Source organism: Chlamydotis macqueenii, chromosome 25, assembly GCF_036417535.1.
Source record: "Chlamydotis macqueenii isolate bChlMac1 chromosome 25, bChlMac1.mat, whole genome shotgun sequence".
In the NCBI taxonomy this organism is placed as follows: Eukaryota; Metazoa; Chordata; class Aves; order Otidiformes; family Otididae; genus Chlamydotis; species Chlamydotis macqueenii.
Genome location: NC_141580.1, coordinates 1,131,416 through 1,152,480, shown reverse-complemented (window position 1 = coordinate 1,152,480; position 21,065 = coordinate 1,131,416). Strand labels below are relative to the sequence as shown.

The 21,065-nt window shown below is 69.4% G+C and overlaps 3 protein-coding genes across 9 annotated transcripts; 1 reads left to right on the top strand and 2 right to left on the bottom strand.

Moving 5' to 3' along the window:
- Positions 1 to 1,157: 1,157 nt before the first annotated feature.
- PRR15L (proline rich 15 like) lies at positions 1,158 to 2,791 on the top strand. The gene is made up of 2 exons (XM_086766949.1): positions 1,158 to 1,240; positions 2,216 to 2,791. Exon 2 carries the CDS (start codon positions 2,228 to 2,230, stop codon positions 2,528 to 2,530), a length of 303 nt encoding a protein of 100 aa, XP_086623075.1. The 5' UTR covers positions 1,158 to 1,240; positions 2,216 to 2,227; the 3' UTR covers positions 2,531 to 2,791.
- A 1,384-nt stretch (positions 2,792 to 4,175) lies between these two features.
- Positions 4,176 to 6,931, bottom strand: PNPO (pyridoxamine 5'-phosphate oxidase). 2 transcript variants are annotated; one of them, XM_086766941.1, is made up of 7 exons: positions 6,715 to 6,846; positions 6,004 to 6,128; positions 5,811 to 5,910; positions 5,561 to 5,614; positions 5,194 to 5,322; positions 5,019 to 5,089; positions 4,176 to 4,941 (listed from the first exon to the last, which is right to left on the bottom strand). In XM_086766941.1, the coding sequence occupies exons 1-7, from the start codon at positions 6,826 to 6,828 to the stop codon at positions 4,776 to 4,778; spliced, it is 759 nt and encodes a 252-aa protein (XP_086623067.1). In that variant the 5' UTR covers positions 6,829 to 6,846; the 3' UTR covers positions 4,176 to 4,775. The 2 variants fall into 2 exon arrangements, with proteins under 2 accessions (XP_086623067.1, XP_086623068.1); XM_086766942.1 differs by lacking the exon at positions 5,811 to 5,910 and having other exon boundaries at positions 6,715 to 6,931.
- A 1,370-nt stretch (positions 6,932 to 8,301) lies between these two features.
- On the bottom strand, positions 8,302 to 19,039 carry SP2 (Sp2 transcription factor). 6 transcript variants are annotated; one of them, XM_086766923.1, is made up of 10 exons: positions 17,770 to 18,240; positions 17,191 to 17,606; positions 16,890 to 17,051; positions 13,695 to 13,785; positions 13,486 to 13,561; positions 11,922 to 12,875; positions 11,058 to 11,358; positions 9,308 to 9,482; positions 9,031 to 9,224; positions 8,302 to 8,621 (listed from the first exon to the last, which is right to left on the bottom strand). In XM_086766923.1, the coding sequence occupies exons 5-10, from the start codon at positions 13,546 to 13,548 to the stop codon at positions 8,521 to 8,523; spliced, it is 1,788 nt and encodes a 595-aa protein (XP_086623049.1). In that variant the 5' UTR covers positions 13,549 to 13,561; positions 13,695 to 13,785; positions 16,890 to 17,051; positions 17,191 to 17,606; positions 17,770 to 18,240; the 3' UTR covers positions 8,302 to 8,520. The 6 variants fall into 6 exon arrangements, with proteins under 6 accessions (XP_086623049.1, XP_086623050.1, XP_086623051.1 ...); XM_086766924.1 differs by lacking the exon at positions 13,695 to 13,785; XM_086766925.1 differs by lacking the exons at positions 16,890 to 17,051; positions 17,191 to 17,606; positions 17,770 to 18,240 and adding an exon at positions 18,960 to 18,994.
- Positions 19,040 to 21,065: the final 2,026 nt, after the last annotated feature.

Here is a 21,065-nt window from a genome sequence, read left to right as displayed (position 1 = left end):
GGGGATCCCAGAGCAGATCCCAGATCCTTTGGGGATCCCCAGCTGCCCCCCCAGCAGACCCCCAGACCCCACAGGGCCATGTCCCCCCCCCAGCACAGAGCCAAGATCCCCGGGGATCCCCAGCCGCCCCAGAGGGTATCCCAGGTCCCTCACGGATCCCCAGGGGGCCCGGAGCAGATCCCAGATCCCTCGGCGACCCCGGGTGCCCCAGCACAGAGCCGGGCCCCCTCGGGGTCCTGCTGGGAGCAGCCGCTCCGGGGTGCCCAGGGGACTCGGGGGAGCAGTCGCCCCTGGCAGCCCGGGGACACCCCAGCCCTGAGCCGGCGCGTTCCCGTGGGATGTGTCCCCACGAGCCGTGTTCCCATGGGACGTCTCCCCACGAGCCGTGTTCCCGTGGGATGTGTCCCCATGAGCGGCGTTCCCGTGGGATGTGTCCCCACGAGCCATATTCCCGTGGAATGTGTCCCCACGAGCCGTGTTCCCATGGGATGTGTCCCCATGAGCGGCGTTCCCATGGGACGTGTCCCCACGAGCCGTGTTCCCGTGGGATGTGTCCCCATGAGCAGTATTCCCGTGGAACGTGTTCCCGTGGGATGTGTCCCCACGAGCGGCGTTCCCGTGGGATGTGTCCCCATGAGCCATGTTCCCGTGGGATGTGTCCCCACGAGCGGCGTTCCCGTGGGACGTGTCCCCACGAGCCGCGTCCCGGCGTGGGGGTCGAGCTGGCGGCTCGCCTCCTCCGTCCCTCCCGGCATGGCCCCGTCCCGGGAGGCCGGCGGCGGCCGCGGGGCAGAGGGAGCCGGCGGGGAGAAGCGGGAGGCAGGAACCGGTCTGGCAGCCGCCGGTTTCGGTTAATCCCGCCGAAAGCCGGAGCCGCCGCGTTCCCGCCGCCCGCCCTTAACGGCCAGCTCCCCGAAAACGCGTGCCGCGTGCCGCCCCGGCGCTGCCCTCGAGGCCGGCGGGGCGCAGGGCCCGGCTGGGCGCGGCGGCGGGTGCCAGCAGCCGCCGCGGAGGCTCGGCTCCGGGATCCCCCGTCGTAAATATCGAGCCGTGCCCGGCCCGGCCCCGCTGTTTGCTCAGGCAGGAGGGGTTTGGGCGCGGGTTCACCTTGACGGCGAGCGGACGGGGCGGCGGCGGGGGCGGGGGGGGGGGGCAGCCGCAGGTAGACGGCACCCGCCCGCGCGCCGCAGCCCCAGCCGCCCCGGCACCCCCGGGCTGGGCGGAGGCGTGGGAGGCACAGGTACGGCACGGGGGTCCCGGGGTGGCGGGGAGCGGGATGGGGAAACCGCGGCCCCCCCCACCCCCCCGCCAACCGGGGGGTCGGTCACGGCTCGGCGCGGTCACGGTTCGGCGATGGGTCCCGCCCGGGTTTGGCACGCCAAGGGGGTGCGGGGGGGGGGAATTAAGGGGTGCCGATGGTGGCAAAGCAGCCCGGGGGACCACCAGCCGTCTCCCCCAGCGCGGTGGCGCCAGTCTCCGTGTCCTCGTCTCCCAGAGGCCGCATCCGGGAGGAGCTGGGCGGGGGTCAGCCCGTGGGGTGGGTCCCGGCCGAGCGCAGCGGGGCGCAGAGCCGTGCCGACCCCCGGGATGGGGACCCGGGGCTGGGAATCCCCCCCCTGCCCGCTGCCAGGAAAGCGTTCGGCTCCTCCGCTCGGGAGCCGCCTTCCCCGTCCCTGCCCTGGAGCCACGCTCGGCACCGGAGCCTTCCCGGATCGCCGGAACTTTCCCGGATCGCCAGAGCCCCACCGGCGCTCCTGCTGCTCCCCGTACGCAGGGACGGGCAGAGGAAGACCCCCAACTCGGGGTGCAACGGGCGGTGACCCCCGGCACCTCCTCGGCTCCCACCTGCTTCCCAGTTCCTGTTCCTGCTTCCTTACTGGGCTCCCTCCCTGCCCGGCCACACGCGGTTGCTCAGCAGCTGCCGGCAGCACCGGCGGCCTCTCCCCGGGGCTCGGCGATGCCCAAATCACCGGAGCGTCCCCTCCCGGTACCCGGTGGGGTCCTCCTGCCGCGGACCCCACAGCCCTGGCCCCGTGCCCGCCGCAGCCATCCCAGCAGAGATGGTGGGAGAGCACCGGAGCCGCCCTCGGCAACGCGGCGCTACCGGATCAGCGGCCTCTGTCCCTTCTCCATCCCCGGCGGCTGCGGGATGGCAGGGCTGGGGGGGGACCGAGGGACCCCCTGGGAGGGAGAACGACCCCCGCTGCCATTCCAGGGGCCGGCGGCGATGGCCGACAGCCACGGCTGGTGGAAGCTGACCTTCCTGCGGAAGCGGCGGTCGGCGCCCACGGTGCTGTACGAGAGCCCCGACAGCCACGCCGCCGCCGCCGGCGCCGAGAGCCAGGAGGGGCCGGGCGAGGAGGGGCCCCCCGGCTTCGCCGCCCGCCTGGAGAAGATCGTGGACAAGAGCAGCAAGGGCAAACACGTCAAGGTCTCCAACTCGGGACGCTTCAAGGAGAAGAAGAAAGTGCGGGCGACGCTGGCCGAGAACCCCAACCTCTGCGCCGCCGGCGAGCGGGAGGAGAAATGACCCGGCCCGTCGTCACCCCGCGGCCACCGGCAGCGGCCATCCGGGCCCGCTCGGCTCCGTCCCGCCCGGGGACGCTGGCCCACGGGGCTTCAGAAGGAGGAGGAACTCGGACTGGAGTTTATTTAAGGGAGAAGCGAGGACCCTGCTTAACCGCAGCCCCCCCCGGGGCAGGGGGAGAACCCGGGAGCAGAGCTAGGCGCAGCCCGTCCCTCCCAGCCCCCCACGACTGACTGGTTCATACTGGGATGAGGACGCTCGCCCCAGCTCTCCCTGGAGCACCGCAGCTCACCCCGCCGCGCCCCATCCCCTGCTGCGGGGGTGGCACCGCGGACCCCTCGCTCACCTCCCGAGCCCGGGGGGCTGCGTGGCCGCGGGCAGGGGATGTGACGCTTCCCCGGGCTGGGGGAGCGACCTCCCGGGCAAAGTCCCCTCCACGGGGGACCCCGGAGGGCTCCGAGCTTCCCGGGGGGAGCAGTATTCCCGCTGCCGTTCGGGAATCGCTCCTGGAAGGGGAAGAGCCGACGGCGGAGCACGGTGCCGGAGATGACCCCGGCCGATCTCGCAGCCCCGGCGTTTGTTCGGGTTGTTGGACGCCGAGCCTTGCCGCAGCTCTCCTGGCTGCTGCTAATTAACCGCTGTTAATAAACCAGGCCTGGAAGCACAGGGAGCCCAGGGGCGCGGGCACGGGGAGAGCTCGGCCTGGCGGGGCCCTGGGGGCCGTGGGTCCCCTCTGGGACCTCAGCGGGGAGCGGTGCCAGCCGCCCACGCAGGGAATCCCCGCGCCCGCAGAGGCCGGGGTGTGGGGACACGCCAGGGCGGCCGTCACCAGCGCCGCGGTGCCCTCCCCGCGGAGCGTGGCGCGGCCGTGCCCGCAGTCGGCAGAACCCAACCGCTGCCCAAGCTCCTCCGACGGCCGGACGGTGCCAAGCGCCGCAGCCCAGCCTCCCCTTTCCCGGCACAAAGCCCGGCCTGGGCCGCCCGGGCCCCCGCCCCGCGCTGTTTGCTCGCCCGCCGGCTCACAGGCTGCTCTTTGTCCCGGGGCTGGCAGCGCCGGAGGGATCCTGCTCCAGAGGGAAGGGAGGAGGAGAGGCGTCGGCACGCGATCGGCTCGGCTCACTCACGCCCGCCGCGGTGGCGTCTGGGCTCCCGCCGCCTTCCTAACGCCGGGGTGGGTGGGTGGGAGAGCTGGCTGTGCCGCCATCCCCAGCGCTGGCAAAGCCCCCAGCCCCTCCCGGCGACATCCAGCTGCCACCTCGTGCTGCTGTCCCTTCGAGGCGACGCCGTCCCCTCCCGTCCCACCACGGCGGCTCTCCCGCCGGGACGCGCGCAGCCGGCAGGGACCGAGGCCGCCTAACCAGCGCCAAATCCCCCGCTGCCCCCTCCCCGGCACCCACCGCAGGGCTTTGCCCAGCTCGGCAAAGCCCCGGGGCGCCGTCCTGCCCCGAGAGCCAGCGACCGCGAGCGCAAACACAGAGCCGGGCAGGGCGAAGGTTACTGGGGCCTCCTGGTTTCGCTGGGACGCGGCCCAGGGGAGCGGGGGGCCGCCAGCTCCCTGTGCCAGCCCCACGGGCCGGGCCGGCCGGCCGCACCGCGCTCTGCGCCGCGGCCCCGCGCGGGTAAACATTAACCCGAAGCGCTGCACGCCTCCGCGCCGATCGGGATTTATTTTTTCCAAGCCGGGACAGGCAGCTGGGGCGGGGGACAGGGAGCGGCACCAGCCTGGCCCCCCGCGCCCCGAACAAGCAGGCTTAGGGTCAGGGTCCCGCAGCCCCGGGGCGGGGGGGTGGCGACGCGCAGCCAGCCACGAACAGCGGTGACGTTACAGCCGCGACTCAGCAAGCCGCTGCACAGACGGAGCACGTCGCACGGCTCTACCTAAAACACGAGGCACGAGGCAGGGGGGCAGGGGGCTCGCTGGGGTCCTTCTTGGTCCCTCCGCAATCATTACCGTGATTAATTAACGCCCCGCGGCACCAGGAGCGGTCGCTCCCCACACACTGGCAAGGGGAAGCAGACGGGACCCACCTGCAGCTCTCGCCCGCCCCGGGGAGAAGCAAAGGGAGAGGGGGGTCCTGGGGGCCAGACCAGAGCCCCCCACCGGCACCCCCAGAGCTCAGCGGCGTTTCTCAGGGGAGGGCAGCGCGAGGCCGGCCCCGTTTCCCGGGGCGCGGCAGGGGAAAGGCGGGCAGATTCGGCACAGCCGACGCTCCCGATCGGGCGAACGCGCTGCAAGACGCCGGCGGCCTCACGGGGCGAGGCGCTCGAAGACCCACTCGCCCTCTCCCCGCTGCGTCATGTCCCCCGGGGGGGCCGAGCCGTCCCGCAGGCGCCGGAAGACGATGCGGTCGTGCAGGCGGTTGGTTTGGCCCTGCCAGAACTCCAAGACCTCCGGCTGCAGGATGTAACCCCCCCTGGCCGAGAAAGACCAGGGGTTTTAGGGGGGGCCCCACGGGCAGGCGGCGCCCCGCCCGCAGCCCCCGCCGCTCACCAGTACGGCGGCTTGGGCACCGTCGTGTCCCTGTACCGCTCCTCCAGCTCCGCGTTCTTCTTCCTCAAATACTGCGGGGCCGGGAAAAGGCGGTGAACGCGAGGGCGGCCGGGGCAGCGCGCGTTCTCCCGGCCCCCCCCGGGGCGCCGCCGCGGGGAAAGGGACGGCCGCTCACCTCCCTGTCGGGAATGACGGTGCTCTGCCGGCTGACGACGGCCCCGATCTGGCTGCTCCTGGGGCGCGAGTGGAAGTACTGCTGTGATTCCTCCTCCGGCAGCCGCTTCACCGAGCCCTCGATCCGTACCTGCGCCGAAGGGGCTTGCGTGGGCTCCCAAACGAGGAGCCGCCCCCGTCCCTCGACTCTCCCCCCCGCGAAACGCGGGCACCCCCTGTCCCGCCTCGTCCCCAGGGGTCGGGGCCCACCTGAGTGCGACGCCCCGCTCAAAAGCGCGAGCCCCGACGTCCCACCCTGAGCCGGGGAACATGCGCTGCCCGCACCGCGCCCCCCTCCGCCCCCACATCCCCGGGGCGCCAGGACTCACCTGCCGGTTGAGGGGCTCCCAGTAAAAGACCAGCGAAGCGAAGGGGTTGGCGTCCTGGGAGAGGAGAGGAGAGGAGAGAGCGGTCAGCAGAGCGGCGCCGCTCCCGGCTTTACAAACCAGAGGAACCTCGCGCGCTGCCGCAGCAGGAGGCACAGCCCCGGTGCAGAGGGGCTGGAAAGCCACTCTCTCCCCCCCCCCCCCCCGCCCCCAGGGACCCCCCCAGCGCCCCCGGAGCGGCCGCAGCCCTCACCAGCTCCTTTCCCTTACGGCTCTCGGTGTTGGTGAAGAAGCGGAAGCCGTCCTGCCCGAAGCCCTTCAGCAGCACCATGCGGGCCGAGGGCTTCCCGTCCCTGCGGCGGGAGAGGGGAGGCGATGACCCCCCCGCCGCGGCCAGGGGACCCCCGCTGTCCCCTCCACGCCCCCCCCCCCCCCCCCGGCCTCACCTGGTGCAGGTGGCCAAGCACATGGCGTTGGCCTCCCCGACGGCCGGGCAGCCCACGGCCTCCTGGAACCAGACCCCGAATTGCTGGATGGGGTCGCGGGAAGCCAGGTGCTGCTCCTCGAAGGCCTGGGGACACGGGGGAAGCGGTAAATGGGGGGGGTGCAGGGGGGAATCCTGGCTTCTGGGGGCACAGCCAGCAGTGGTGGGGGGGTCAAACCTGACTCAAGGTCCCAGCCAGCACAGGGGACGGGGTGACCCCAGCAATGGGAGTGCAGTAAGTGCAAGGAGTTGGGGGGGGGGCACCCCAGGCCTTGGGGACAGCTTGCAGGGGGGGTCACCCCCCAATTCCGGGGGGGTGTCCCACCCCAATTCCATTGGGGGTCCTCCCCCCAATTCCAGGGGTACAACCGGCACAGGGGATGGAGGGGTCACCCTGCCTTGGGGACATTTTGCGGGGGCTACCCTGGGCCTTGGGGCCATCTTGGGGTGTCACCCCAGTCCCGGGGTCGGTACTGGCACAGCAGGGGGGTCCGGGGCCTTGGGAACAGCCTGGGGGGGGCGGGTTACCCCGGTTTTGGGGTCGGTAGCAGGGCGGTGGGGGGGGGGCCGGGTCTCGGGGACAGCTGGGGGGGTCACCCCGGCCGCAGGACAGAGCCAGGCCGGGGAGTCCCGCGCCCCCCCCCGCCCCCGGGAGCCGGTCCCCCGTCCCCACCTCCGCGTCCCCCCGGTAGCTCTTCCGCAGGGCCCCCAGGTCCATCCCGACCGCGGCCGACGGGAGCCGAGCGGAGCCAAACCGCGCCGCGCGCCCCAGCCACGGCCCCACCATCGCCCCGCCCCCCTCGTGGGCGTGGCCCAAGCCTGGGCACGCCCACCTCCTCCCCGCCTGGCAGCCAATAAGGAGCGGCGGAGCGCATCCCGCCCGCAGGGAGGCGGGGCCGTGGAGCGCTGCCAACCAATTGGAGAGGGCAGCGGGGCGGGGGGCGGAGACCCGAAGTGGTGCCGGGGCCGGACACCGGCACAGGGTCCCGGGGCGGGGGGCGGGGGTCGCGGGGAAGGGGCCCGGGGAGGCGGGGACAGGGTTGGGGGGGGGGGGGGGGGAGGGACAGGGCTTGGGGTTTGGGGGGGGGGCGAGGGACGAGGAGGGGGTGAAGGGGGCACTGAGAGATCGGGGAGATGGGGGACAGGGGCTGGGGGGACGCGGGGGGCAGGGATTTGGGGCTGGGGGAGACAGGGGACAGGCACGACATGGGGGCGGGGGGCGCTGGGGGGACACTGGGGAGTGGGGGGGGCAGGACTGGGGGGACAGGGAGTGGGGGTGGGGCGACGGGGACGCAGAGGGGACGGGGCTAGGATGGGGGAGGTGGGTACGGGGGGGGGGGGGACAGAGCGCAGGGGGGGCCACCCCGTGTCCCCCCCAACCAGGTCCCCTCCGAGCAGGACAGGGGGTCCCACAGCCCCGGGGAGGTGCCCGGGGTCCGGACGCTGATGACCAGGACCCCCCGCGTCCCAGGGAAATTTGGGGTTCCTGTGAACGAACCCCACTTCCCTCCCGGCCGGCGGCTCACCCTCCCCACAGGACCCCCAAATCCGCGGCGGCGGATTTGCCTCCGGCGAGTAAATTTATTTAGCGGGGAAAGCCGGCGGCTGCCCCCGCGCCGGCCACGCGGGCGCAGTTCGTAAGGAGCCACGGCTCTGACGCGCTCCAGAGAACAACCTCGGGCGGTTACAACTGAAAAATAAAGTGGATCTGTTTAATTTAAAAGCTCGAAAAATAATAACAAGCCATATGTTTTTTAAACAAGTCGTAAACACAAAAGCAATATAATCTATGGTACAATGTACACTATACACAGCGGGCGGCACGCAGGGAGGAAAGGGGGCCCGAGCCCCCGAATTCCAAAGGAAACGCCACGTCGCTCGGGGACAAGGACGGCGGGAAGAGAGAAATCATCGGAGAGAGAAAGAAAAGCAAACCAGCTCTTCAGTACTGGAGGAGAAACGTTAGGAGGGCAAGAAGACGGGCAGCAGCGTACGGAGAAATTAAATAAAGATTTAAAAGCACTCGCGACACACGGTGTTCGCCATCGGGCGCGGGGGGCGTAAGGCAACAATCTCCATAGAAAAACGGGGCCTCCCAAAGGGGCGGTATCGATATTTATACTATTTATAGACTTTAAATATAAAGTAGGAATGTGCTGTGGAGCCTCTCCCGGCCCGCCCGCCCCGCGGCGAGCGGTCCCCTCCGCGCCCGGCTCCCACGGGGCCGTTTCGCCGGGTTGCGGGCCCCCCCACCCCGCCGCCCCGCGCCCCCGGGAAAGGGCTGCGTCCGCGGGGGGCCTGGGCAGCGGCGGCGGCGGAGGGAAGGGCGGGAGGCCGCGCGTCCCGGCGGGCTCCTCTCCGCGGGCGGCGGGGACGCTGGAGCGCTGTGGCGTGGCAGGCGGGTGCCCCCGCGGCGGGGTCCGTCCGCGCGGCCGGGGTTGGGGGCGTGGGGGGGGTCCCCGCGGGGCAGCCCCCGGCCCTACAAGTTCTTGGTGACCAGGTGGGTTTTGTAGTGCTTCGTCAGGTGGTCGCTCCGCATGAAGCGTTTCTGGCACTGGGCGCACTCGAAGCGTTTGTCACCTGCGGGGAAGAGCCGCGGGGGCGTCAGGGGCCGGCAGCCGTCCCCGCGTCCCCAAAACCACCCACGCTCCGGACAGCGGGGACCCCCACGCCAGGTCCCCTTTGCAGGGCTCCACCCCAGCCCCCTCCTCCCATGACACCGCTGTCGCCGCCGTCACCGGGAGACCCCCAAAGGCGGCGCAGACCCCTCCCCGACTTCTCCAGTCCCTCCCAGTAACCCAGCCAAACCGCAAGGACGACCTGCGGTGGCCCAGGATCACCCCAAGTCCCCAGCTCAGCACATCCCCTCGGCTCCTGCACGGCCCGAAAACCCCACGCGGGCTGGACCAGGACGGGAGGGGGCTGCCCCGGGAGGGCGGTGGGGCGGGTCGTGTCGCGGCGCCGAACCGCGCCCCGCGGGGCCGCGGACCTGTGTGCGTGCGCGCGTGCCGCTGCAGCTCGTCGCTGCGCGTGAAGCGCTTCCCGCAGAAGACCCAGTTGCAGACGAAGGGGCGCTCGCCCGTGTGCAGGCGCACGTGAGCACGCAGCAGCGAGGTCTTGCGGAAGGTCCTGCCGCACTCGGGGATGTGGCAGATGTGCTTCTTCTTCCCCGGGTCGCCCGGCCTGGCGAGGAAAAGCATCGTTAGCCGAGGGGGGGAGAGGCACGCCGACGGCGCGGGGCCGCGCCTCTCCCGCTCCACGCTCACCTCTTCTCGCCGTCCTTGCAGTTGGGGCAGGTACACGCCATCCGCCGCCGCTTCTCCCCCGGCTGCATCTCCCCGGCCAGCGCCTGCTCCATCTGGAGCTGGATCTGAGTGGGGCTCAGGCCGCTGATGGTCACGTTGTTGCCGGACACGTTCTGCACCGTCAGCTGCTGCTGGCCTGGGGAGGAAAACAGGGCGGGGGGGTGGAGGGGGGGGGTCAGGCTCTGCCCCTCCGCTGCCGGGGCCCACGCGCCGGCGCCCACCGCGCCCGTCCGAGCTCCTGCTGCAGCCCGCCGGAGGAAAGACCCAGCGCGTGCGGGACGGGACACCCCGGGTCTCGACGCCCCTGGCCCCGCATGCAGCGCTGCCGCGGCCCCTCCCCGCCCCGCGTGCTGGGCCCCAAGCAGGGCCGGTAAGTCCCTTTTTTCTGAATATACTGTGCGGTTTTTCAAAGTTTTCGGTTTGACCCTTCGGGGTGGGGAAACGACCAAAGAGGAAACAAAAAAGAAACTTTGAAAAAACGTGCAATATATTGACCAAAAAAACGGGACTTACCCCGGACCCTAAGGGCCGCTCCACGCTCGGGCGCTCACGGAGGCGGCAGCCTGGCCTCGCACAGCACCCGGCAGCCGCGACGGGGGCTGGAAAGAAGAAGACGGGGTCAGCGTCAGCAAGCGGGATCGCTGCTCCGGGGCAGCGGGGAAGGAGGAGGAGCGGGGCCCGGCGGCGGAGCGAAGGAGGGGCGACTGTAGGGAGGGAGGACGGGATGGGGGCGCGGGCAGAGCGAAGGCGCCACCGCATCCAGCGGGAGGAAAGCGCGAAGCCGAGGGTCGGGGCAGCGCTCCGGCAGCACCGCGGCCGCTCGGGAGGCGGGCGCGTCCCGCTTGGACGCAGGCTGAGACCCGACTCGATTCGTTTCATCCACGGGCAGCAGCCAGCAGGTCCTACCGGTCGCCTTCGCGGGCACAGCTGCAGCCGTGGCCCCGCCAGCCCTGCGGCGCGTTGCGGCACCTCCCCGGCGCGCGCGGCCGGCCCCGGGTTGGCACCCGAAGCGGCAATTACAAACCCCTCAACGGCAAGCCCGGCGAGGACAGCCGCCTGCTGCGGAGCACGAAACCGCGCCGGCCCGCCCTTTACGCTGACACGGTTTAGCCAAGCAAGAAAGAACAGCTTCCGACTGCAAAACCGAGCCGGGCTCCTGCTGGCTCTCGCCGAGAGAGAAGCCGCGGCACGGCAGCAGGTCTTTCTGGATCAGAGGGCAGATAAAGGTCCCGCGGACACAGCTCCCTCCCTCGGCTCCCCCGCGGGACCGGGCCGGGGAGGGCTCGCCAGGCAGCAGGGGAGGAGGGAGCGGCTGCCGGGCCAGAGACGAGCAGGCGACGGCGGGGCAGACGCGCACCCCCGCGGCTCACAGAGCGCTCCAGCCGCCGGCCAGGGCCGGCTCTGGCTATTTTTGGCTTAAGGAAGACACTTGTCCCACGGAGGTGAGGGCTGGGTTCGCTCTGGGGGAACAGCAAACCCTCGCCACAGAGCTCAGAGGAGCACAGAGCTTGTGCGTGAGCGTGCCTCTCCCGGTCCGGCTGCCGGGAGCCCAAACCAGCAGCCATCGCACCCAACAGGGGCGGGGAGACGCCCCAGCCCCGGGACGGGGCAGCGTGACCCGCGGTAGGGACCGGCGGCTGCTAGCAGGGGGGCTTTTCTGTCCCCCCCGCGTCCCGCCGTCCCTCCCGCCGCGCCGCGGGGTGCAGCTCACCTCCGGTGTTGGTGATGGTGACGGGCACGCCCTGGACCTGCACGCCGTTGATGTTGATGGTCTGCATGGCCTGCGCGGCGGCGGCCAGCTGAGCAGCGTTCAGGCTGATGATGCCTCCGGCGGGGGCGATCTTTGGCAGAGTACGTTCCTTGCGCGTGGCCGGTTTCTTGCTGCTGCTCCCCGCGCCGGAGCTGCGGGACACGGGGCTGCTGCAAGAGGTCCCGGACGAGGCCACCGTCATGGCTGGGGCTTCCTGGAGCAGCACGGTCTGCAGCTCGCCCGACGGCGTTTTGAAGTAGACCTGATGGGAGGAGAGGAGGAATGAGAGCAGCCACCGTCAGCGGGGCAGACCCCCGCCCCACCACGACGGCCGCCCTCCCCACGGCACCCAGGAACCCGGGCCTGCCACGAGCCAACAAGCAGGAGAAGTGGCCCGAGCGTCTTTGCGGGCCCCCTGAAGAAGGTCCTGGCCCCGCACGGCAGCAAAGAGCTGCCTTGGCCTTGCAGCCCGGTTTCCAAAGGCAACAACAAAGACACAGCCCCACTCTCCTGCCGCCCCCCAGGAGCTCCTGAGCAGGCTGGCTCATCCCAACCCGAGCTGGTGGCACAGCTGAGGTTTCAAGGACAACGCGCTCCTACAAGTCCTGTACAAGCAAGCGGCCAGCAAGAGACCCTGCGGAGGGAACAGCTGCGCTCCCAACCCTTCTTAGACACCAGAGAATCCACGCAAGCGATGTCTAAACTGCAGGCCAAGTTGAGGATGTGTTGCGGGTCACAAAACCCTTCAGCTTTTTAAAGCCCGGGTGAGAACTTGGAGGAGCAACGGGGCAGAGGGAGCTTGCGGGAGGACGCGGGAGGCGGTACCTGGGTAGGAGTGGGTTCCGTCGTCTGGATCTGGAAGTTCTGAGAGGATTTTTGGGGGACGGTGGGGAGCGTGGCAGAGGCGGCCTGGACCACGCGCAGGGCCTGCTGCGGGATCTGCACCACCTGCGACTCCTGCTTGGGCTGCACCACTTGCACCTGCTGCACCACGGCCGGCTGGCCGGCGCCGGGGCTCTGCACGATCAGCAGGTTGCTGCCCGCCTGGATGATGTTCTCGGCCGTGGTCTCTATCAACACCGTCTCCACCTGCTCCGTCACGGCCACAGCGGCCGGCTGGCCGGGAGACGCGGCTTTCTTCCGAGTCTTTTTGCCGGGCTTTGAGGGGCTCTCCGCCAGGATCTGAGCCTGCGCGGCCGGCTCGGCGGCGCTCACCAGGTTGTTCACGGGCAGGGTGAGAGTCACGTTGCCGCCGCCGGCTAATTTGACCACGCTGCTCGCGCCCTGCGCCGGCGAAGCTCCGCCCTTCTGCGCCGGGGCCGGTTTGATGGGCACAGGCTTGTGAGAAGAAGAGGAAGGAGCGAGGATGGCTTGATTCGTGCCCGGAATAATCTGGATCTGGTTGGTGAGGTTGGGCTGGACCTGGATGGTCTGTCCCCCTGCGGCCTGGAGCTGCGGCACCGCCTGGTACTGGATGTTGGCGGAGGAGCGCGCGCCCTTGTTGATGACGGTTGGGTTCTGGATGGCAAAAACCAGCTGCCCCCCCGGGTAGGAGGCGCCGACCTGCGAGCCCTGGATCTGGAAGAGGTTCCCTTTCGACGACAGGATCCCAAAGCTGTTCTTACTGGAGCCCAGAGGGAGCGGAGCGGGTTTGATGGGGACGAGTTTGCGAGGCGTTGGCTGAGGAGGGGCAGGAGGAGTCACGGCGGCTTCCACTGCAGGGGGACCGATTTTGCTACATGTCGCTGCGAGGAGGGCGAGGGGAGACGGCTGCGAGTCCTGCGGAGCCGAGAGAGAGACGGGCGAGTGAGAGGCGGGGCGAACGTCTGGAGACCGAGTCAGCAAAGGGAAGGGCACGGGCCATCGAAAGCAATCCATGGCAAAGAGACACCCCTTATTAAGGGAACTGCTTAATTAGCCACACCACGTGTGCCCGTAGCTCACCCTGCTCACGCTGCTCTTAGCCATCAGGATGGCGACGGCCTTTTAATTGCGTGCCCGTGTTCTTACGACCTCCACAAAGCTGCGGACACCCTGCGCGCCTGCTGGTATCTATTCACACCCACTACACACACCCCGAGCCTCACAGGCAGTTCCAACTCCAAGACCACCTTGTGGGATCAGCTGCTAACGCCACCCAAGAGGTCCCTGAGGAAAACACAACGCGGGGAGGAGAAGCAACTCTGGAAGAGCTGGCGTCGGGGCTGGGAACAAGCCCAGAGCGCGGCTCCCCAGCCCGCCCCGCAAGCAGCCCTCCTCCTGACGCGGCAACGCCGGCCCCGGCGGAGGCAGGAGGGGCCGAGCGACGCGGCGTTTGCTGTCCCGCACCCCAGGCCGCGTCCCTCCGCCCCAGCGGGGAGCCGGGAGCCCGCGGACGCCCCGTGCTCACCTGGGCAGCGGAGGCGGCGGGCTGCAGGTATTCACTGGGGCTGACGGCAGCAGTCGCAGCCATGCTGTCTCTCGGTCTGTGAGGAGGAAGCAGAGGCGGAGGAGTAAGAGCAGCAGCAAGAACAGAGAGCGCAGTCGCGCGGTGCGCACAGCCCAAGACCCCAGTGCCCGAGGGATCCTCCCAGCATCTCCCAAAACGTCCCAGCTCACCCACACGCCTTCAGCAGGGGGTTACGAAGGGGCTAGAGAAATCTCGCCATCAGGTCAGACTCTCCTCAGGTTTTCCTTTGCCCTTTGCTCGCTGCCAAAGGGAAACGCCACTTAACGGGGCGCAACCGGCTGCAGCCCTCGCTCGCTCGCCTGCGTCCCAGCGCAGCCCCGAGCCGAAGCCACAGCCGAGACCATCGCCGCCCTGCGGAGCCCCCGCTCCAAAGCGAAGGCAGGCATGCCCAACAAGGCAGCAGCTTCCCCGTTCCCAGCTCACGCCGCCTCCCTGCCGCTTGTTTTTCTAACTTTGGGAATCTCAAAGGACAGGGGTTTGGTACAGAATCGTGTTTTTCAACGCTGGAAAAAAACGTTGTTTCGATTATTTCGGTATGTTGTTGGTGCTGAGTGTTTGTAAGTCGTTATGCAATTAAAAGGTCACTTTGGGGAATACAACAACGCTGCCGGCACTGGCCGGCAGCGGGACGTCGCGAGGCTGAGCGAAGCCGCCAGCGAGCGGGAGGAGAGAGCAGCAGCAGGCGGCAGGCGGAGGAGAGGAGGCCGCGGGAGCCGGGGCCACGGAGCCTACGGCCTCAACGGGATCTGCACGCCGGGGAGAGGAGAGAGGCGAAGGTACGGCGGAGGAGCCGGTCGCTCGAGGGACTCGGCGGGCGCAGGGTGAGCGGCCGCGGCTCCTCCAACGGCGCGGTGGCAGCGCGGGACGAGGCAGCTCTGAGGACGGGGCCGATTCAGCGCCCCTGTGGCTTTTGCTGCCTTCCTCGGGAGTGGGACACCTCCAACACTCACCACTTCTGCTGCCCTGGACGCCGCAGAGTGGTAACACCGGGGCTGAGGCTCTTCCTGCCACCGGGGCAGCTACAGCGCTTTCTTTTTAGCAGTTTAACAGGGCAAAGTCGGGGAAAGAGGCTCCTAAATCCTCGCAACTTGCTAAATCTGTTGTTCCAGACTAGAAAGACATCCCCTCCTCGACATTTTCCTCGACTCCCCAGTCGCCCCCACCCAGCGCTCGCTGTCTGGCTCAGCAACTGCCAGGGAGGACTCATCCGAGCTCGAACGCTGCGTCACCGCTGCCGACAGCGTCCTGACGTCACACGGGGAACTACGGCCGTCTGAGGAGGAGGAGGAGGGACGCGTGGGGTGTACTCAGGGCACCTCTGACAGGCCGCCCCGGCGCAGGCGAGCCGCGGGAAGCCGGTGCCGTGGTATCTGGAGACGCCTGGAGACTGCAAGAGCGATGGGAAGCGCTGGCAGAGGATGAGCAGCACTACAAAGACAGGAAGCCTCGGGAGGCTTATCACACGTCGTAGCAGCCGAAAACAAACTGCCGCGTAAGCACGCTGAGCCAGGGGCCAGGCAAGAGCCGCGGCCGAGCGCCGGTGTCCGGCTCCGGGCAGGCAAAGCGAAGACCTGGCACAGGCAGAGCCGCCGTTCGCAACCTCACGCTCCGGCCCGGGAGCTGCGGGAGACCCAGGGTCGGCTGAGGGACCACAGGGACGGGGAAAATCAGGTGTGGGGTTTGTTTCCAAGGGAGCAAACCCCGCGGTCCACAGCTCAGCGCGGCAAAGGCTGGGCAGCATCTGTCGCAAGGCGGGCAGGACAGGCTGGCTGAGGGCGACACGGCCAGCGCCCAGCCGCAGAAGGGCAAACCTGACCTCGCCTGGAGTGTCATCCCCGCCAGCACGCGGTCGTCACATCGTAATACGGCTCAGGGCTGGGAGAAAAGCCCTCGAGGGCATCGAGATGCAGCCAACGCTCGCGCAAAACCAGAGATGAGGGCTCTCAGCTCCCCCTGCGCCCCTCGGCCGTCCTGCGCGGCACGGACCGAGACGGACGTCTCCTCCCCGGGAACGCGAAGCCTTTTGCCAAACAGAAAGCCGCTAAGAAACCAAGCGGTGGGGCACCGGGCCAAGTCACCGAGGAGCCCGCATCCCGAAGGCGGGCAGCTCGCCCCCCGCCAGCGCGGGCTCCACGGCTCCTCCCGAGGCGCCGCGGAGGTTCTCTCACAGCCCTGCTGCCACCGAGCACGTAAATCCCCCAGAAGAGTCAGGTCAGAGCGCCCAGCGCCCGGGAACGGAAACGACTCGCCCCGTTCCTTAGCAAAGAGCACCCCATCCCTCGAATCCACTCACTGCCTCTCGCCGTGGCAACCTCCCGCAGACGAAAGCGCGGGACGCTCGTGCCCGGCGAGCCGGCCCGCGATAAAAGGGCGCTTTCTTCCCAGAAAGCCGGGAGCTTGTACGGCTGCACCCTCCCTTTCAGCAGAACGAGGGCACCGCTGAGGATTAACAGCCCTGACTACAAATAAGAGCAACGCTGAGCCGGCCAGAGAGACACGTCCCAGGAGGGCTCCCGTTAGCCGGGACGATAACGACTCGGGGAGAAGCCCTGTGTCATCGCCCTCGCGGTGTAATCCCCCCACAAGTTTCCCACGTGCAGAGTTTATGTCCGAGTCCAGTTTCACATCCTGAGGGCGCAACGCGGTACAAAACTCCTCACAGCGCAATGAAACCAAGCGCAGGGCTTCCCGCTCCGGGTGTTTGCCCAGGACGGGAGCGGGACCTGTTTCTGGATCCGCCCCGGGGGGATACGGACCCTTCGGAGAGGCAGGAGCTCCCCTCCAGAACCCTCTCACGGACATGCACCACGAAACCGTCGCCTGCTCTGCGTTACGCGCTCATTCACGCCCCACGAGGAGTCTGCTGAGCAGTCCAGGTCCAGTTTGCCCTTCTGCAAACCCCCAGCCAAGCCTCAAGCGGAAGAGGACTCTCCCTTAAGGCAATTAAAGAGCACTGATTCATAAAATCCTTTTATTTTCCAGCCACCTCCTCCTCCTCCACTTGTCACAAGGACAGTTTGGTACAGAAACCATCTCCCTACAGACCGGAAACAGCAGCCTCCTCACCCCTTGCCTCCTTCACTCCTGTAAAAAGGACAAAGCAACCAAAAACTGAGCGATTTCTGGCTGGAGAACCACTTCCTTCAGGACGTTCCTCAAACGAGCACAGCCAGGCCTCATTCCTGCCCCAGGACACACGGACCCTGCATCCCAACCTGCATCATCCAGGTACCCCGAGGGCCGCCCGCCAGCGCTTCCAGGAGCTCTCAGAGCCCGCGGCACACGGAAAAAAAAAAAACCTCCACGGGACTCGAGCGACGGGGCTGTAGGAAGAGAAAACTTACCGACCGCACCAGCCCACGAGAGCCGCGTCCAGCCGGGGGAAACGCCTGCCAGCGGCCAGCCGGGCCGCTCACACCAGCGCGACTGGTGGGTTTGCTCAGGGGCGGCTCCTTCACTTCTCACAAGAATTTATTTATTTTGGAAACTGCGCCATCTTCAACGTTCTACAGGAGATACAAGGGGAGAGAGGTTTTTTTTTCCTTGCTGAGCAGGAGAGGAGCTGCCGGGCAGCCATCGCGGGATCTACGGCTGCCAGCCCAGCGGAGGAGCCCGGGAGAGAGGCAAACGCCGATGAGAAGGTACCCGTCCGCCTCACGGCCACAGCCGGCGCCACGTCCTGCAGCACAGGCGCTTCTGCAGCTACAAACTCCCTTTTGGGGGGGGGGGGGGGGTCTGGAAAAGTTTTGTATATTTTAGGCCGTGATTTCAAGCCCTGTCACCACGACAGCTTTGTTACCTCCCTGCAGCCCCACTCTGAGAGAGGAAACGCCAGCTCACAGCCAGGGCACAAGCCATCGCTCCTGGTATTCCAGCTGCTCCCCAAAATCCCCTCCCTATCTACCTGCTGGATCTTTTTGGGGGCACAGGGGGTGAACGCGATCCTAACCTTCAGCACTCGGTTTAAGCCAACGGCCACAGCTGACCCGAGGTACCGCGGCTTTAATTAGTGCCTTGAGTGGGAATCGCAGTGCCCCAAAATCCAGGGAAAGCCTCAGCAACTGCAAAAAAAATAAATAAAAAAAAAAAAACCGCTCGGGATTGCGAAGGGAAGCAGAGTCAGAGGGATGAGAACCACACCGGCGGCAGCAGACCCGTTTTGTCAGGGCCGTAAGCAAAGATTCAAAGTCAGGGAGAAAGGAGCCCGGACACCCGCGTATTTACATCTTAACAGCAGGAAATCAAGCACCGTCTTAGAATAAACCGGCCAGGATTTCTGCTGCTGTTGTTGTTTTAACTCCCGGTCCGGCTCCGACACGCCTGTGGCGGCGCAGGCGTTGCAGCCGCTGCCCAACGGCGGGGTTTGTTTCCTCCTTCGCTGACGCTGGAGGGACATTCCCCGGCGCTTCGGCTGCGTTTGAGGGGGAGGAAGAGGAGAAGCAGCTAAAGTACAGCAAAGCAGGACGGCCGCGCCGCCGAGGACGCGGAGGCACTCTGCGGGGAGGAGGGAGCAGCTCCTCGCTCCGCGCGCGCGAGGAAGGAGAGATTTTTGAGGCACAGAAGCCAGGGAATCGCGGGGAACCCTCGAGCAGCGGGGAACCCTCGAGCAGCGGCTCCCCCCACGAGCGGCCCCAGCGGAAACTTCCCGCAGCATCAACCTGCGGGGCTCCCGGAGCAGCCCGGAGCGTGTCGCACCGCACAGCCCCAGAGACAGAGCGCTGGGGGGGCGGGGGGGTCCTCGGCTTCCTGCTGCGCCCCCAGCTCTGCCAGCGCCCGGGGGGAACGAGCCCCCGGCCCCCTCCACCTCCCGAGGGCCGGGCCGGGGCTGAGACGCCCTTCCCCGCACAGCAGCCCCACGCACCCCTCCCCAAAAAGCGGGGGAGCCTCCCACGCAGATCCCAGCCACGGCATCCCCCTCCACGCACCCACGCGTGGGGTGGGGGGTCCCAGGGGCGGGCACCCCCTGCGCTCGCTCCCCGCGCTCCGGCACTGACACCCCCGCGGCCCCCCGGGCACCCCCGGCACGGTCCTCCCGAACCGGGCACCGCTGGAAGCGCGGGGGGGGGAGCCCCGGGGGGGACCCCCGCGACCGCCCCCCCGGGCCCCCGCCGCCACGTACTGGCCCGGTCCCCCCCACCCCGGGCCGCGGGGCCGCCCCGCCCGGCCCCTCCCGGCGGCGGCGGCGGCGGCGGCGGTGGCGGCGGTGGCGGTCCCCGGGGAGGCGGGCCGAGGCCGCGGGCCCGCCCCCGACCGGGCCTCGGCCCCGGAAGCGCCGCCCGCCCGCCCGGCGTTCGGGAAGGGCGGGCCGGGGAGGCCGCACGCCCCTTCCGGGCCCGACGCCACAGGCGCTGCCGCCCCCTGCGCCGCCGCCCCCCGCCCCAGCGCGCCCTCCCCCGCCGCGGGCCCCCACAGACCGGTCGGAGCGGCGGCGGCGGCGGCGCCGACCCCCTCACGGCGCCATCTTCCTCCTCCGGGGACGCCCGGGCACCGCCCTAGGTGACCCGCCCCCTCGGCGGCCTCTTGACCAATCTCCACCCGGCTTGCAGGCGCTCTGGCCAACCGACGGCGAGATGCTTTATCGTCGGCCAATCTGCCGCGGATTGCCACTTGATGGGCAGCTCCATTGAGCAATAGGACCCGTGATGGAGTGACAGCTCCGCCAATGGGCGCGGACCTCCAGGGTGACGGACGGAAGCAGAAACCCAGTGAGAGAGCAGATTTCTGATTGACAGCGCAGCTGGCTAATGAGAACAAGCCTAGCTTGTCGCCATCCGTTGATTGATTGACAGGCCGTCGAGGTTGGGGAGGCGGACTTCCTCGTGGGCGGGAGCGACCCAAAAGCCACTTCTCGGTTGGTCGTGGCCAGCTTGATTGACATTCCGAGAAGGCAATGGAAGACGCGAAGCTACGGAGCTCGGCTTGTGATTGGCCGCGCGCATGTGGGGCGGGGGGCTGAAAGGCAGAAGCCTGATGACAGCGGCCGGGTCCCCGCGGGGGTCGGAGGGTTCGGGGGATCCCCTCCCCTCCCCTCCCCTCCCCTCCCCTCCCCTCCCCTCCCCTCCCCTCCCCTCCCCTCCCCTCCCCTCCCCTCCCCTCCCCCGGCCGCTCCACCCCGTGCGGGTGCCCTGGCCCGGGACCCTCCCTCCCCTACGGTGCCACCGGGGGGGGCCCAGCGCCCGCGGGGCCGGGGGTGTCACTGGTGCTGCCCCCCCCCCCCGCCCCCAGCCGCCCCCCAGGCTCAGCGGGGTCTTTGGGGGCCCCAGGCTGGGTCTCACCCCCCCCCCCCTTCCGCCACGGATGGGGAAACTGAGGCACTGGAGAGTGACCCCCCCCCGGCCCCATCGCCATCCCCTCAGGGCTCTGTAGTGGGGGTGAAAACCGGGGAGGGGGACCCCCCAAGGACCCCACATCCCTAAGGGGTGGGGGTACCCGGGGGACCTGGGGTGCCCCAGCTCCCCCCGGGGGTCAGGGTGCTCGGAGGGGGTCGGGTCGGGGCCCCCTCACAGGGCTTGAGGTGCTCGGGGGTGTGGGGGGGGTGTCAGGGTGCTCGGAGGGGGGGGTCGGGGTCCCCACTCCCCTCGGGGGGGTGGCGGCGCCCGGCAGCCGTGACCCGCACGCCCCCCACCCCGAGCTCCCCGCGCTCCCGTCTCCAGGCCCACCCACCCCCGTCCCCGGCTGGGGGTGGGGGGGGGGGGGTCCCGGTGTCTCCCGCGTGTGTGTGTCCCGTGGCCCCCCCCCCAAATCCCCGACCCCGTGCCAGGCCTGCCAGGCCCCGGGGTGCCCAGCTGGCTCCAGCCCCCGCGGGACCAGCAGCTCCCACTGGAGCCAAATAATTGCTCGGTGCTTTGTTGTGCAGTGTCTATGGCCCCGGGGCCTCCATTTGTGGGAACTTGCTGCGGCGAGCGCCTCCCTTTTAATTAGCTCCCCTCCTCGCGCTGCTGCTTACTCACCCGCCTGGCACCGGCGCCTCCGACCCCCCCCCCCCCGCCCCGGCCGCCCCCCGCCACCCCGGCTTCGTGCGGGGGTCCCGGCGGCGCGACTCGGGGTGCCGATACCGCGCGCGGATGGGTCCCCGTCCCACCGATGGCGGCCCCGGCGTGGCAGGTGGAAGGGGAGGGTTGGGGGTGGGTGACCGGTGGGGTCCCCTGGGTGGGGGGGGGGCCGCACGCAGCCACCCCCGGGACCCCGCTCTGGCCATGCTCGTAAACGCTGCGGGCGACACCGCAGCCACCGACGCTCCCGACGCCGCGCTGGTGTCGTCGTCCTCCGCGTGCCGGACACACGCTACGCTGCGGTGCTGCCTACCCCGTCCCCCATTTCTGACCCAGCACCCCAGGAGCGGGACCCCACGGCCCGGCACCGTCGGGGGACACCCTGGGGTCCCCGGCCGGCATCACCACCCTCTGCGGAGGGGACCGCGGCGCGGTGTCAGCGCATGGGCAGGCTGCACCCGGGTTGCGCTGGGGCGAGGGAGCGGAGCGGGGACAGCCCCCGGGGAGGGACCCCCGGGCGGCCGGTGG

Excerpts from the sequence above, each read along its gene's own strand:
- PRR15L (XM_086766949.1), top strand. The coding sequence starts at position 2,228 with ATGGCCGACAGCCACGGCTGGTGGAAGCTGACCTTCCTGCGGAAGCGG.
- PNPO (XM_086766941.1), bottom strand. The coding sequence starts at position 6,828 with ATGGTGGGGCCGTGGCTGGGGCGCGCGGCGCGGTTTGGCTCCGCTCGG. Across the intron at positions 5,911-6,003 it reads TGCTTGGCCACCTGCACCAG|GGACGGGAAGCCCTCGGCCC; the intron begins GTGAGGCCGGGG and ends CTCCCGCCGCAG. Across the intron at positions 5,090-5,193 it reads CCGTCATTCCCGACAGGGAG|TATTTGAGGAAGAAGAACGC; the intron begins GTGAGCGGCCGT and ends CCGGCCCCGCAG.
- SP2 (XM_086766922.1), bottom strand. The coding sequence starts at position 13,548 with ATGGCTGCGACTGCTGCCGTCAGCCCCAGTGAATACCTGCAGCCCGCC. Across the intron at positions 9,225-9,307 it reads TGCAAGGACGGCGAGAAGAG|GCCGGGCGACCCGGGGAAGA; the intron begins GTGAGCGTGGAG and ends TTTCCTCGCCAG. Across the intron at positions 8,622-9,030 it reads GCACGCGCGCACGCACACAG|GTGACAAACGCTTCGAGTGC; the intron begins GTCCGCGGCCCC and ends TCTTCCCCGCAG.